Genomic DNA, 14983 nt, shown 5'->3' on the forward strand with positions numbered 1-14983 from the left:
GGGAAGAGACAGAGTATAGGGAACTGGTGAACCACTTTGTGGAGTGGTGTGGTAATAACACACAGCCTATAGGAAAGAGATAGGCCTCCTAAAATCTGACACTAAGTTAAACAGCATTTCCATGCTGGTGGAGAGCTACAGATATCTCACTGTAAATGTAGCAGACACTATTTCTCGAGGAAGCTTCGGTCTTTTAATGTATGCAGTAAAATGCTGCACTTTATTTAATTTTATTTTTACCAGTTTTCTTTGCAGCTGTCTGTTGGAGAAGGAGCTTCAGCATTAAGGAGTCTCTGTTGAGGACTCTTGAGACTCCTACTTGTCAAACATCAGAGGTTCCTTCACCTCCTCTGTAATAATAATGTTTCCTACCCACTGCAGTTAAAACGTATCATGACTCTGGTCTGTGCGGGGGGTGGGGACCCAGCTTCAAGGGACTTATGCATGCTGCTAGTGGCATATCAAAAAGTTGGGGGTGATTATATATAAACAAGTGGCAATACTGGGTAGCTCTTTTTGATATAATCCATCCTGATGACTAACAGATAGATAACCTGTGAAAATGTGCAGGTGATTACATCTGGTTGTGACTCAGGTTTTGGAAAGCTCGCAGTAAATGAAATGCAGTAAATAATGGAGCGCTTGGCTTTGTTTCAGTTTTTTTCTATTCAAATACTGGCCTACATCTCGTTGAATAATAATGTGTATTTTACAGGCATTTTAGTAACTAATGTGACATTTAATGCTGGTTGTTTTTCTTGGAATTAAAGCGGACAGAAAACAAGATGCTCTGCATGGATTATCGTGCGTTGTGCTGGTGCAGAAAAGCTGTACCACATGCTGCTCCACATGACACGACCTGCAGTTTCACTTATGACTCTCTGGGCAGCAGCCAAATGTTTCAAAGCGTCGTCTGAATCTGAACTCATACTTCTCTTTCCGTCTGAGTCGGCGTGGACTTTGCGAACCAGGAATCCGTTCTTGTACAGCAGCGTTCCCGTGGGCTGCAACCCGTCTGACAGGGGCTTCCCGCTGCTGCCCACCCTCTTCATCGATCTGGAGGTGTTGGACTCACACAGGCTGTCCCCGAGCTCCGAGAACGACTTCCGCAGCTCTTCCTCGTCCCTATGAGGAGGATGGTAAAAAAGAAAAAAAAAAAAAAAAAAAAAAAAAAGAGTTCAGACTCCATGGTGATCAACACTTATGTGTCATGTCTAATTAGCATCGTGAATAAACACATCATCATGCATCCAGTCCATTTGCCTCACACTCAGCACAGGACAAGAGGTCCACACATTTCACACACGTACACATGAGTAATATCACCGTCCACTGCTGGTGTCGGCACAGCTTCTGCTCTTCAAGACATTTACAAAGCATCATCTCAATGGGGGAAACCACAGTGAACAAAGTTTGCTTCAAAGCTTTAATTGTGTGTTTTCCTCTCGCCTCATTCTCTGTGTCTTGCTGCGCTCCTGTTCTTCTGAGAACAGAAGTTCCCTCTCCTTGATCAAAAAATACTGCAGGAAAAGAGTGACACCATCTATCTTTCTCCTGCTTTGAGGTGAAAAACAGGGGCATCTTTACCCAGAGGGACAGCTCCTCTCAGAGATGCTGACACATCACACAGAGGATACTCTCCACTGCAACAAAAAGCTGAGGCTTTAAACACTTTTCAAAAAACAAAGGAAGTGGATGAACCCTGATTCTGCTTTCAAATCCAAAAATCTTACATGGATATCAAGCTGTGAAGTCATTAAAATAAAAAATCTGAACATCAATTTCTTTTAGCACAACATCTCTGAAACTCTAAAAGACTGCATCTTCTGTCTTAGTGCTATTCATATTTATCCTATTGTGTGGCTAAAAACACTCTTAAATGGTAGTTTTTAAAATCAGTTCTTTTAAAAAACATTATATTTTTTTCCATTAATTAGGAAAAAGTTAATAAGATTATCATATACTGAGAAACTGAAATACTAGCTGGACTGAATTACAGGTTTCTTTGCTGTGCCAGTGTGGGATAATAATTTAAAATATATATATATTTAATGGTTTTTGTTACTGTAGTGAAATCATCTCAAATAATAATAATTCCTTTCAGTGCTATTCTTCTTCATCCTCTCTTTAGATAGACTGTAAATGAGATATGGCCATAGCACCCATGATGTCACCCCTTGGAGTCAGCATGTTAAAGTCTCAACATTAGCATTTTAGCCATTTATATGGTTTTTTTTGGAGCCAGAAGTGGCCACATTTAGATGGGAAGGCGGAGTAATAACCCCAGTTCTATGAGTATTTGTATGCACCACTGGGCTTCAATGGGTTCTGTAGGGCAGTAAGAGGCAGGCTGGGCTTCACCTCAGCAGTATTTATGGATATGCAGTAATTCCTTTAACATGTAGTAATGTGGTAAGAAGCCCTTAACAGCAAAGAATAAACAGTAGTAACAGCAATAGGAGGTCAAACGGCAACCTCCATGTGGTAGAGATCACTTCAAGAAGTCTGCATTTCATTTTCACTTCGTATTTTTTAGTCTGTTACTTAATTAGTGTCTGTCTCTGTGCATTATCATTTATGGATGCAGTTTGATTAGCACGCTAATTAGAATTAGCTGATAAGTTATATCAGTAACAACTATTTTTCTAGCACAGCTTTCATGCAGAACCACTTTCCCACTGAAAAAACTGGAAACGCTGTCTCGTCTTAGACTATTATGTCATACTTCAGGCTTACTCCACCCTTTTTTAATATGAGTTTATGGGCTCAGAGCGTTTTTGGTGGATCTGAAGTTTTCATGCAGGGAGCAGATCGCTCATTAGAAACAGGCCTTGAGGAGCCATCTCTGTAAATGAGAAACCTGAGAAGCTGCTGAGCTTCATTTCTTTCTAACTGCCCTCATGTGAAAAAAGAGTCTCAGTCTGGTTAACAGTTTAACTCTTTATCCAAAAAGATCCATGCCTGTTTAATACCCATCGACCTTTTTATTCATTTCTTATTTGCTTTTATTTTACTGCTTTTAAACCTTTAAAATCTGATTTTGTCTAATTTAGTTTTTCTCTTCACATATACCTCTTTATTTGATTTTAATTATGTTAGTATTTATTTTATTCAAATTAAACAAATATCTTATTAGCCTTTTTGTTGATGCTGTTTTTCATGTCTGCTAGTTTATTTTCTCTTTCCTGTTTTTGTGTTTTTTGTGTCCATTTTAAAATGATAGTTTATATTCAACAAGGGCTAGAATTTATCCAAATAAAATATTTTTTAATATATTTATTTGTGATGGTTTTTTTGCTCATATTCTAACAATATTTTTCTATTTTTCTTTTTAAAATATCCATCAATTTTCTTCTGCTTATTCTGTCAGGGCTGGAAAAGATTTATACATACATTTTTTTAAATTCTTTGATTTCAGTGTCCTGGAACCGTTTTAAAATGTGGGGAAAAAAACTTTCCTCATGTAATTCTGCATTTTTATCATATTCAGGTCTTTGACACCATTTATTCCTGTTTTGAGTCATGCTGTACGAATAAAGAACATCATTTTACATTGCAGATATTTATATACATTTTTTAAACATTCAATTTATAAACAAACCCAACAATGTGCATTGCTAATCCCATTCTTTTCCCAATAATCTTTTACAGTGTACTGCATGCTTCTTTTGGTGTCTTTAAGGAGATTTGTCACATTAAAGAGATGATTGATGCTTTAGGCTGCAGCAGCGAGCATCTCTGCAGCCGCTCAGCGAGGTAATATGGCAATTCCACTTGTTACCTCACCAGGCGGCACCCATGCAAAAGTTCATCCTGAAAATAGAAAATGGCTGTGTGCCGAACCCCCCCCGAGACCGTGCTATGAGTAACCAACAGTACATAACAGCAGTTAACCCCATGCAGGAGCCGGGGAGAGAACGAGAGGCAGAGATGGAGCCAATGAGCATGTAGCCTGTTGCCTGGTAACTGCTGGCCTGCCTGAATCCGTCTCCACACAGAGACAAAGTGGAGAGGAGATGGAGAGAGAGGTGGAGGGGGGTGGATGGATGGAGGAGAGAGATAGAGGAGTGACAGAGATGGAGGGGGAGAAAAGACAAAGCTGATCCTTCTCAGATAGCAGAACATTTAACACGAGTGAGAAAGGAGGCAAAGAGAGAAGAGAGGAGGGAAAGGAAAGAGATTTGCTGTGTTTCACTGACTGTGAGTCACTGTACCAACACACTCCAAACACAGTCAAGTGAAAGAGGACAGTAATTCATCCACACACTGTTATAGATGGCAAAGCATTTCCTCATTCAGAGGCTTTAAATGAGCTTTACATACCCCAGAGACAGTCTTATTTTGAAAGGATGGGGCTGTCTTAGGACACAAGAGCCAAAGTGGATATCAAAACATTTTTTTCTACTTTACTTTGACAGATATAAACACGAGTCCTTTCTGCAACGCCCCCTGGTGTGTGGATGCAGGCACCTACACTTTTGTTTACAGATATTCCACATTTATAAGTGACAAATATGTGAAATTAGGCAGCTATAAAAACTACTTTGGGGCATATTTCAACCACCATTTCACATTAAAGGCCTTTAAAAAATGTGATTCAACCACCTAAAAACTACATTTTTTATACTCAAAAAGTCCAGGAAGCAAATTACTTTTTAAGCAGTATATTCATTGTTCTTTATTTTCATGGGGATTTTGGCTGTGCTTGAAATCTGTTCCGGGATGGAATAAGAATATTCTTTATGCAGGAAAACGCAGGAGAAGTCTTTCTTAAAGTAAACAAGATCCCTGGAATTACAGACATATTTCAGTCAGTAACAAAAAACAGTTTAATGTCATGACATTAAATCTGCCCTCCCAGTGCATGTGAGCAGCGGCGGCTGCAGACAATAAAAAACAGGATGATTAGAGCCACGGAGGGAGGAGGAGAGCTGGGATTAGCAGAATAAAAGAAATAACAGAGCAGGAAGGTTCACTTCATGTACAGCATGCTTCGTTCTCCCAGCTCAGCATATCCTACGATGAGCCATTTTTTCCATCCAGGGATCCACTTCTTCCCGTATCTCTGACTTGTTGCGTCTCCCTTTCAGAGCACAATGCCCACCGCCTCTCCCTCTGCTCTCCATCCACCCCCGCTGCTGAATGAGGAACCGTGTGTATACGTCTGTGTTGTATCTGTGAGTGAGCGAGCGAAGAACATGTGGGTGCATCCAACTGCACCGCTGAGAGTGGCCATGTGCACGTCTTTCTCTGCGGGGGTGTGAAATAACATCCATGGCAAGAAAAAAAGAAAAAAGGAGCACAAATACACACCTGTGATGGGACGCCAGATTTCACATGTACACAATCACAATGAGTGGTTTGTTTTAGAGAGGAAAATCACAGGCAGGGATGGTCTTTATTTTCAAATATTGCAGTAAAATAGTAAGTCAGTACTAGAACAAATAAATATAGAAAAGAACTGCACAAAGAAAAAGAAGCAGGGTTTATCTGCCACCAGGGTTCGATCCTTATGCTGTCAACAGCCATTTCAAAACTTGCTATAAATGCATCAACCTGCAGATCTGGAATCTTAGGAATCTTTGATATGGAAAAATAATATATATTTATGTTATTACAGTTGCAGCCATAGACTTTCTATAAAAAAAGGAAGTAGCTTCTGAGTCTGAAACCAGTGCCTGCATTCTTTCTAATGGCCAGCAAGGGGCAACTAGTGAGGTTTAAAAAAAAAATGGTGTCCACTTGTACAGAAGTCTCTGAGAAAATGGCCTTCAGCTCCCTTAATTGGTGACCTCCAAAAACAGAGTTCATAGTCTCAGCCACAAGTTTCAATCATTATTAAGTAAAACATGATTTTTATTTTGCACATCATGGTTCCCATTTCTATCCAGAAAGACAGGTGTGCTTTAGGGAGGGTCTAAACGTGAGCGTGCAGGGCTCAGTTCCACCCCTCTTTGTCACATCTGGTTTCAGAAATGCGCGGCTGGACCTTACTAACAGAGTCTGCATCTATATTTATATAGAGTAGATCCAGTGCAGATTAACATGACGACATTATCTTTAGCTTTCCAGGCCTGTCTATAATTCAGCTGTGGTCAGAAGCTTCCATCCACTCATCATAGGCATGAATGTCATGGTAATTTGGGCTTTTACTGATTTCTCTGAACTGTTCCTTTTGCCAGGGTGTTATGGTGGACAAGTTTGAATTCATTTAGAATTTTCTCTGATCCATACAGGCTCTAAAGCATACATATAGGTTCAAATATATACATACATTCACTTAAATCTTTTAATGAGTGCTGCTTCTACAATGTCTTTAAACTTGACAAGGCCTGCTAACTTCTTGTTAGTGATCATGATCGTTTGTTTGACAGCACTCATCGACTGACCAACACTCAGAACAGTGGGAAAGTCCAAAGAACTCAGTGAAGCACTAAGAAGGAGAACTGTAGATTTACAGAACTTGGGAAGGTCTCTCTGAGCCATTTCTAAACACCTAGAGGTTCTAGGATCATCTGTTTAAACTTGTGCACAAAGTTCTTGTTTTTTAAAGTCATGAAAGACATATGCTGTACAATCATTCCACCCTGGAAAAAGAGCAGTTGAGATAAATAATGAAAAGCCTAAATTACCCTGACATTCACACCCCTGATGAGGGAATGGAAAATTTTGACCATAACTGTATATTTTCAGCTTTTCACGCACCTCCTTATTTTTGGCGTAAAAAAAGCACAGCAAGCTCGAAAAGGGCTGGAGGCGCGAGCGTGTAATGATGCGTCTCTGCAGGAGCAGCAAGATGGTAAAGCGAGAGCGCTGCAACATTTAGAAAAGATACTCAAACAATTCTCTGAGATCGTTACGTCTCCTGGTTCAATTTCTCCTGTTTGCATTCCAGGGATGAATCTGTGATTTCTATTTTTTTTTTTATGAGAAGACACCTTTAGGATAGGACTGCAGTGAGCTGAGCACATCTCCGGCAGGATGCTTGATTTCCCAGAAATGTAACTACAAACTCTGTAATAGATCTGTTTGGCTGTAAAATGTGACGTAAACACAGTATGGTGATGAGCCTGCGATATAAATTAAGCTTAAATTAAGTTTAAGTTGAAGGTTACCAGCCAACAAGCCAGGCCACATGAAACATTACTGAATATTAAGATGGATGAATCCTCTGCACTATATATTATAATTTTTCCAAAGCAGATTCTATTTCAAAGATCTCAGCTGAAGCATAAAAAAGAACAACAGACTTTGTGGGCTGAATCTCTTCGACTGTAACCCGTTTTGTTTGGAGGTGGATTCTCCTGCGCTCTGTGGTGTTTACGTGTCTAAAAATGACATGTCTTCTATCCCCGTGCGGCCTCCTGTGCGGTGGCAGTGTTTAAATAGCTGTCTACATGTCAGCGGAGATGTTTGAACTGGATTGCCTGCCTCTCTGCGGATCTCCTCCGCGATCTGCTCCTCTGACCACTTTTGTTCGGCTGCTTCGGGAGCACTGCAGCTGCTATTTTTGGAAAGGTAGTGGGAGGCTGTGGTCGCACCTTTGTACAGGATGCAGGTAAAGAGACGTTTAAATGGAGCTGCCCTGTTCTCTCACTCTAACTCATTCGCTTTATGATTGTTCTCTTTTGCTTTTCATACAGAAGACGACATGTTCATATACATACACGTGTTTTCTGCCTATATATACACTAATATGTACATTTAATCTGTGTCACTGTGTATGTTTGCCGCTGAGAGGATGCAGGGAAGAAAGAGCATCGTGGTAGCTATGGAGTCGTATCCATGGTGCCGTAACTATGGCAACAAAGCTTGGAAAGCTGGCGACTTAATTGGCATCTCTGAGGCGCCGTGGAGCTGTGATCCAGAATAGCAACCCTTGACACACTAATGTTTCCTTCACATGCCAAACAACACTAGCGTCATTACTGAGGATGCAAACAAGCTGATCAATATCCCTTATTGTTTCTTACCCTCCAGTCTGTGTGTGACAATAAAGGGACAGAATGTATGGAAGACCAAAGCTGGCAAAATCAAAAATGCAATGAATGAAGAATAAAAATCTAAAATAAATAAAGCTTTGAATTTCTTTTTTTTTTTTTTTTAAGGATGCTGTGTACAAGGGACCAAAACTGCCAATATGAAAAAAATTAAATTAAATTAAATTAAATTAAATTAAATTAAATAAATAAATGATCAAATGTGACAAAAATAAGAAAAAATGTATATATGATTTTTAAAAAACATACTAATATATTTGTTAAGTTTTAATTTGTATTATTAGCATTTAGCTGAAAGATGAATGACTTACTAAATAAAAGGACAGGCCATTACATCTATCAAAAATAATTTTAAAAAATAAAGATAGGCATTCATCATTAAAGATAGCATTATGACTTGGATTTTTTTTAGGTAGTTTTAAAATATAAACAAATGATTTAATAAATAAATGTTCAAGTAAATGTACCAAAAACAATAATAAATTTTTTTTTTTAATTATTGGCTTATAAATAAGTTGCTAAGGCATAAAATGTGCCAAAACATGAAAATAATTGCAGGCATTAATTTATTATTTTATTATTAATTCATGTATAACTAACAACTGCACTAATAGAGTTCACTGAGCATGTTTATGGTGTTTGTTAGCTCGACTCCGTACTCTGCTGCTCTCAGCAGATAAATGAATAAGTAAATGTAAAAAATGCACATCAGTAAATTTACTCATATCAGTACCGTAAATCAATACAATGTCTACATATATTTTCAGATTAATTTTCAACTGTGTTTACTGGGATAGTGACTCATTTATTGAGTCATTTCTATGTTTCTTTGTTTTTGTTTCTCCATAATTGTGAGGATGTAAAGAAACAAGCGCAGTTTATTACAGTAATATGAAGTCAATGTAAGAAGACTTACAGCGTCCACTGCAGCTTCTGGTTCTTGATGGAGTTGTAGAGAGCCTGCAGAGAAAACAAGAGAATCACATTTAACAAAACTATAAGCAGTGTTCAGGTGGAGATTCGATCAGATGGTGGAGGCGTGGGGTGCAACACGTAGGCAGGTTTATTGTGGTTTTCTGTGGAAACTGCGCAGTAAGCGAGCTGGCTTCATTCAATAAACTATACTCAGAGAAATGACATCCCTTTCATGCTGCTCAAACCGCCCTTTGCATGAGCTTAACTCATTTTCTTTGCCACACAATCCATTGATCATCCAATCAGCCAGCAACACCACTGCATCAGTAACAAAGCCGTTATTCACAGGGCACCTGAACAATCAATCAGCCTATAAATAATTTAGACAAATGCATCGACCCACACGGAGCAAAATTAAGTTACAGTCTGGGAGCAAAAAGCCATGACAAAACGGTCACATCTGCACATCTAACCTTAAATGATCATGTGATCAGAGAAATTTGTCTCTTTGTTGGTAAAAAAAAATACCAAACTGAACATAATGAAACTTATTAGCAAAGGTGAACACAGGCAAAGGTAACACCTGGTTTGGCTCATTTTACGTATTTATGTCTGCTTACAGTTTATCAGCTGTAAAAGTTCTCTTACTTTTATATTATTGTAACTTAATTAATAACTTAATTAATGAAAACACTGCAGGGATATAAAGTCAGTGTAGTTAGAGAGGTTCAGGAGGAAACATCTCTCCACCAAAGCCTGTATATGTGATCTGGATCATATCAACACTTTAAGGACTGTAAAGTGTTATTTTATCTATTTATTTTGCTTAGTAAATTTGAGCGTCCTCACGTGCTGTTGTGTAACAGCAACAACAACTTATTTGTGTAAAATATTCACACTCATTCACTATTCAGAAATATTCTTTCATCATGTAAAATGACGATAGTATAAAATGTAGCTGTTGGATAAACACATGGATGAATAATGAATAATTATTTTCCTATAAAACGAAGCGGCGTAACATAAAGTCCAAATCTGTGTGTTTGCCTGCAAACTCCTTCTACACAGTCAGGAGTCGAGCAACCAAAATTGGCACACAGGTACATCTCAGGCCCCCGAAGGTTCTTCAGGTGTTACAATGTCATCATGTTGCCTAGCAACCACCTGCCAATGGGCTAAAATGACCCATTTGTAGTGTTTATGCACCTCCAACACCTTATAAAAGCACAACATTTTAATTTCACAACAGTAGCAGTAATAGTAGTAGTAATTTATAGCCACTCATTATGAATGATACTATGATGCCATAATGCTCTCCAGCATGGGTCATTTTATTTTTGTTTATTATAATTTATTAGAACAACATAAAATACACTAAAGCACCAGAGTCATGGGTTTGGACATTTGCTATGTTGTCAATTTTACTTCCTGTGTGTAAATCCAGCCTTGTAGCTCTTCCCATTTAATCGATGCTCGGTGAACTCGCTGTAGCTTTCTGGTCTTTATCGGCCTTTCCTCGTGTTCATAGTTACTGTGTATGTATGTATGTATTTAAATTGGAGTCTCATTGTAATGGACATGGATTAAATCCATTTCAGGTAATGTTCAATATTGTGAGTGAATATGAGTATGCACATTATTAAAGCTTGGTGTTACTCCATAAAGAGTTTCTCCAGTAATGTGAATCTGACCTTTGGCCCTCTCTCTGACTGCTTACCTGACTAACTAAACTAAACTTCTGCTTCTTTTGGATTGAACTGAAGTCCTTTCTTTCCTTTCTTTATAACATGGATTAAAAAAAAAAAAGATGAATCTAAAAATCTAAAAAGCAATCCTGAGAAGTGATCTGTATCTGATCGCTTGTTCTCATTGCCACATCCTCTGCACCAGTTATCATTTTTAGGTCACTGCCTCCCCTCACAGAAAAATCACTCTTTTACTTTAATTATCATCACAGCCAGCACAAAATCAACAAACAAAAACAAAGGGAAAGATCCGGTCAGCTGCTGCCTCTGATCTGAAAGTTGGACCATTTGGTTTAACTTCCTCCAAATCTGCAGTGACAGTCAGGACCTTTAGACCCCCCACCCCCACCCCCACCTCAGAGACATTGGCCTCTGCCAGCTGAATGTGACACAGCAGCTCCGTTCACAGCCGGCCTGCTGCAGAGGAGCAGTGACAGAGGAGGCAGCCAAAGAGTTTAAGGCAGCGGGTGCAGCTGACAGACAGATGTGCCAACTGAGGTGATGGAGAGGACACTTACAGGCGGTTCATTGTCCACGTTCTCATGGATCAATACCAAACATCTTAAGTATCGCGACGGGGGAGAGAAACCTCAAACTAAAATCTGTTTCATCACATTTATTTGATTAAGGTGCTGGTCGGTGTTTTAGACTTTCAACCAATCACGAACTTCCCTTTGTTGTGACTATTAGTCCAATGACACTGGCTTGATAACGGCGTTTGATTCAGCGTGTCCAATCAGCCTCATTTGCAGCTTTCAAACTCGGCCTAATACTTCCAGAGCACCATGAATATTGATGACCATCCAGAGGAGACAAATGTAGGTCTGTTTTGCTCCTTCTTCTGTAAAAGTCTCGAGTTATGCTTCAAACTAAAATGCGCTCAAACATTTTAATAATCACCACAGACAGGGAAGATGCTTCCTGGGAGTCGCCACTTTTTCAAAGTAGGAGACAAACTGCTGCTGCAGCACAAATCTGACTGACATCAAATATTAACCGTAAACAGTAAAAGTGATCTGACTGCAGAAGTTTATGTGTACAAGTGACAAAAACTGCCCAACAACAAAGGACATGCATATTTATTATAAATATAGGCTAATGTTTGCATTTCATCCAGAAATCCCTCAAAGAGTTGTGTTGGTTTCTGCCAGTAATAATGAAGGCTTTAACTCCTTCTACTCTCTCAGAAGGCTGTTTGCTGATAAATGATGATGCTGCTTTTTTACAAGGCTGGTACATGAAGAGGTCGCCTGGTACAGGGCTTAGAGCTTTTAAATCATATTCAGTAATGTATAATTATATAATCTACTCTCTCATGGACAGTTTGGAGTTGGGGGAGTATTTTTCATCAAGAAGAGTCCATGATTCCTCATTTCAGCCTCACGGTTGTGGAGCTGTTAGTGAGTGAATGTGGAGAAATTTCAAAAATAGCCTGGGGCTTTAAGTATGCGTAATATTCTACATTTGCCCCCACTTCAGCATAGCTCTGATTCGCGTGCTGCATATGCAGAAAGTGTGTCACAGCTGAGTCTATTTGGCGAGTTATTTCTGAAGAACACGTTTGATTTGTGTTTCTCCTGAATGTGAATCCTGAGGGACTGACGGCGTTCAGTCTCATTTGGGCTGAAGGCTCACTCAGACAAAGACGGACGCTCGTCACCTTCACCTACTTGCTCCATCAACGTCACCGAGTGACAACAAATGAGAACCACTGGCCTTGAGTGATGGCGTTAAACAGCAGTGTACTGAGCTGTGCTCTGTGTGCCATCAGGTCTGGCAGAAATCAGACGCTCTGATTTACCACCTGTGCAGCTCATGCACGTGTGGACGCAAACAGTAAATACATGCAGACCTAAGGCTACAACTTCTGTCCATAACGGTACAGTCTACACTCTGTGGGTAATTACTGGACCTTCTGAGGGCAACATACATGTACTGTATATATCAGTAAAAAGTACATCTTTGCACTCTCTTCTTCAGATTTCAAGGTGCAATATAAGGAGGCCACATATATAAAATAAACACCTTAAAATCTTGTATTTTAATATCTACTATTTATTTACATTAAATGGGCAGTTTCGAGCTGTCAGTGAGACGAGGAAAGCACTATACAAATGCCAGTGCCTTTCCAAGTTTATGAATGAATAACAGTAATAATACATTTACTTCAGTCCATCATTGTACAAGGGTACAAGTAAGAACCCCTGCCAAAGGTGCAATGGAAGTACCTCAGAGTACCATCCCAGTGACAAGCCTACAGTTAGTGAGGCTTTAATGCATTCTGACCAACTCAATTTGGTATCCATCTCATATATTACCTGGAAAGCAGTATAACAATGCTACTCCATATTCAAGTATATGAATAAATGAAAATATTATATTACTGGGTACCCCTGTGCAGAGGTTCAGCACTGGTCTCCACGAGATCCAAACCACCCAGGTACAGTTAACCTAAATATATATCAGCTATAATCAGATAACAAAAACAAGCCAGTGCTGGCACATCAGCCCTGTCTGTACTTCCTGTCACTGGCTTCCAGTGAAGTTTAGACTTCATCTTAGATTTGTATGTCCCCTCTCAGGTCTATGTTAGGTAACATTAGCCCCAACTTTTATTCTGTATTTTGCAGAAGGCCAAAACTTTTGAATTTTTATTTTTTGGAGAAAATCTTTCTTTGTTTCCCGGAGAACAATTTAATGAAAACAAAAATTACATATTCTGATTGTCTGAGTTAGGATTAGAGTCTGAGTTAGGGTTAGAGTCTGAGTTAAGGTTAGATCTTAGACTGCCGAGGCTGTGTAGGACATACAGTACCAGTAAAAAGTTTGGACACACTTACCCAAACTTTTGACTGGGACTGTATAAAGTCCTACACAGCTGAGCGCTTGCTCATGGCAGGTGGCTTCTCCAGTCATCTGTTGAGGACCTTTTAACTGTATTTTAAATCCAGAGGCAACTGAGCTTCTGCAGTTGTAGCACCTGAATTTTTTTCCCATCAGCTCTCAGGTCTCACCCTGTGACTGTTTGAAACTTATTTTTATAGGTTAGCTTTGCTTAAAGAATCATAGGTTCAGACCATTTCTCCTGCTTGAATATGTGTGTATATGTCAGGATATGCACACATCTTTAATTGATGTTTTTTTTTTTAATCCCAATTGCTACTATGGTTTAAAAACAAATAAACTCATGATCATCAATATTTTGTGAGCATGTACAGTGCAGGTTTGAGGTAAGTAGATGTCTGGCTTTGAATGACACTGAGCAGTTATCCAGGGCTATGCTGGGTAGGATATCACTTGTTATGACATGAAGTAGAAAAATGATTCATCTCTTTGGTGCTGTGGAATAAATCATTTTAAATGAAGAGCAGGGATTTCAGTACCTTCCTTCTCTTTCTGGCCTGAGGGTGGTTCTGTCCATCCTGAGCTTTGCCCAGCAGGTCTGGAAACACAAGGGGTTTAAGTGAGCGCGAGCGCGGGGTTCTGGGATACCGAAATGGGTCCATCATCCGGAAGTCCCTGCCATAACGCACGGTGCAAAGAGAACGTGAACGCAGGCGCCCTGCCGAGTGCAGGCTGTTTACACCAATCATGGTGATTACACAGAAGTGTCCAAAGATTGATGGAAATCTGCTCAAAATATTCAGTTTTTATTTTAAGTCCTGCAGAAACCACGCTGCTAAAAAAAAAGAAAAAAAAAAAAAAAAGAAGAAAAGTTGATCCGTGTGTGAAATGAGGTGCTGGATGGAGTCCAGTAGACGCTGGGAGTGCCAACAGACAGCTGGGAGAGAATTCAGCTATTACAGAAAGCAGCCGGCGATCAGCAGAGGCCGCGGAGGGAGGCAACACATCATCAAGCTGCTGTCAAGTGAGTCAACAGCATCAGCAGACCATGCTCTCAGCAGGCATCAAACCCCAACAGGCTCATCCCTGGATGTCATGATCAACACTCCACAGGCCCACCTGATGCTGAATTATTGATAAGACAGCCATGTATTATACATCCTGTGAGGAGGAAGCCAGGCTCTCGCTGCAGGTGAGAATCAGTCACAACTTTTTCCTGGATTGGCTATTAAACATTTAAGGGAAATTAATTGCACCACAGACATAAAACTGCCTCTTTGCAGCAAACAAGACAGTCATGAATCCTTAAACTCAAAACACACCAAAGAAGCCCAAGCTGACACTCACAGATGGCACAGGTGAGAACGGACAGCCAGCATGAAACAGATGGTTGCAAAATGTGGAAAATGTGGAGGTAGAAAACAGGCATGGGCACACGAGAAGCTCTTTATGCTCATAGGAACACAAACACACTACAAT

At 39.7% G+C, this 14983-nt stretch overlaps 1 protein-coding gene across 1 annotated transcript in view; it reads right to left on the reverse strand.

The window, feature by feature from the left end:
- The window catches only part of LOC115798443 (PH and SEC7 domain-containing protein 1-like), a gene marked incomplete at its 5' end in the record, with an annotated part of 62033 nt that overhangs the window by 13310 nt on the left and 33740 nt on the right, over window positions 1–14983 (reverse strand). Inside the window, 2 exons of the mRNA XM_030755288.1 lie at window positions 932–1125; window positions 8917–8960. Coding sequence (XP_030611148.1) covers window positions 932–1125; window positions 8917–8960 — 238 coding nt within the window. The remainder of the gene's footprint in view (window positions 1–931; window positions 1126–8916; window positions 8961–14983) is intronic.

The sequence above is a fragment of the Archocentrus centrarchus genome, chromosome 19 (genome assembly GCF_007364275.1).
Source record: "Archocentrus centrarchus isolate MPI-CPG fArcCen1 chromosome 19, fArcCen1, whole genome shotgun sequence".
Classification (NCBI taxonomy): Eukaryota; Metazoa; Chordata; class Actinopteri; order Cichliformes; family Cichlidae; genus Archocentrus; species Archocentrus centrarchus.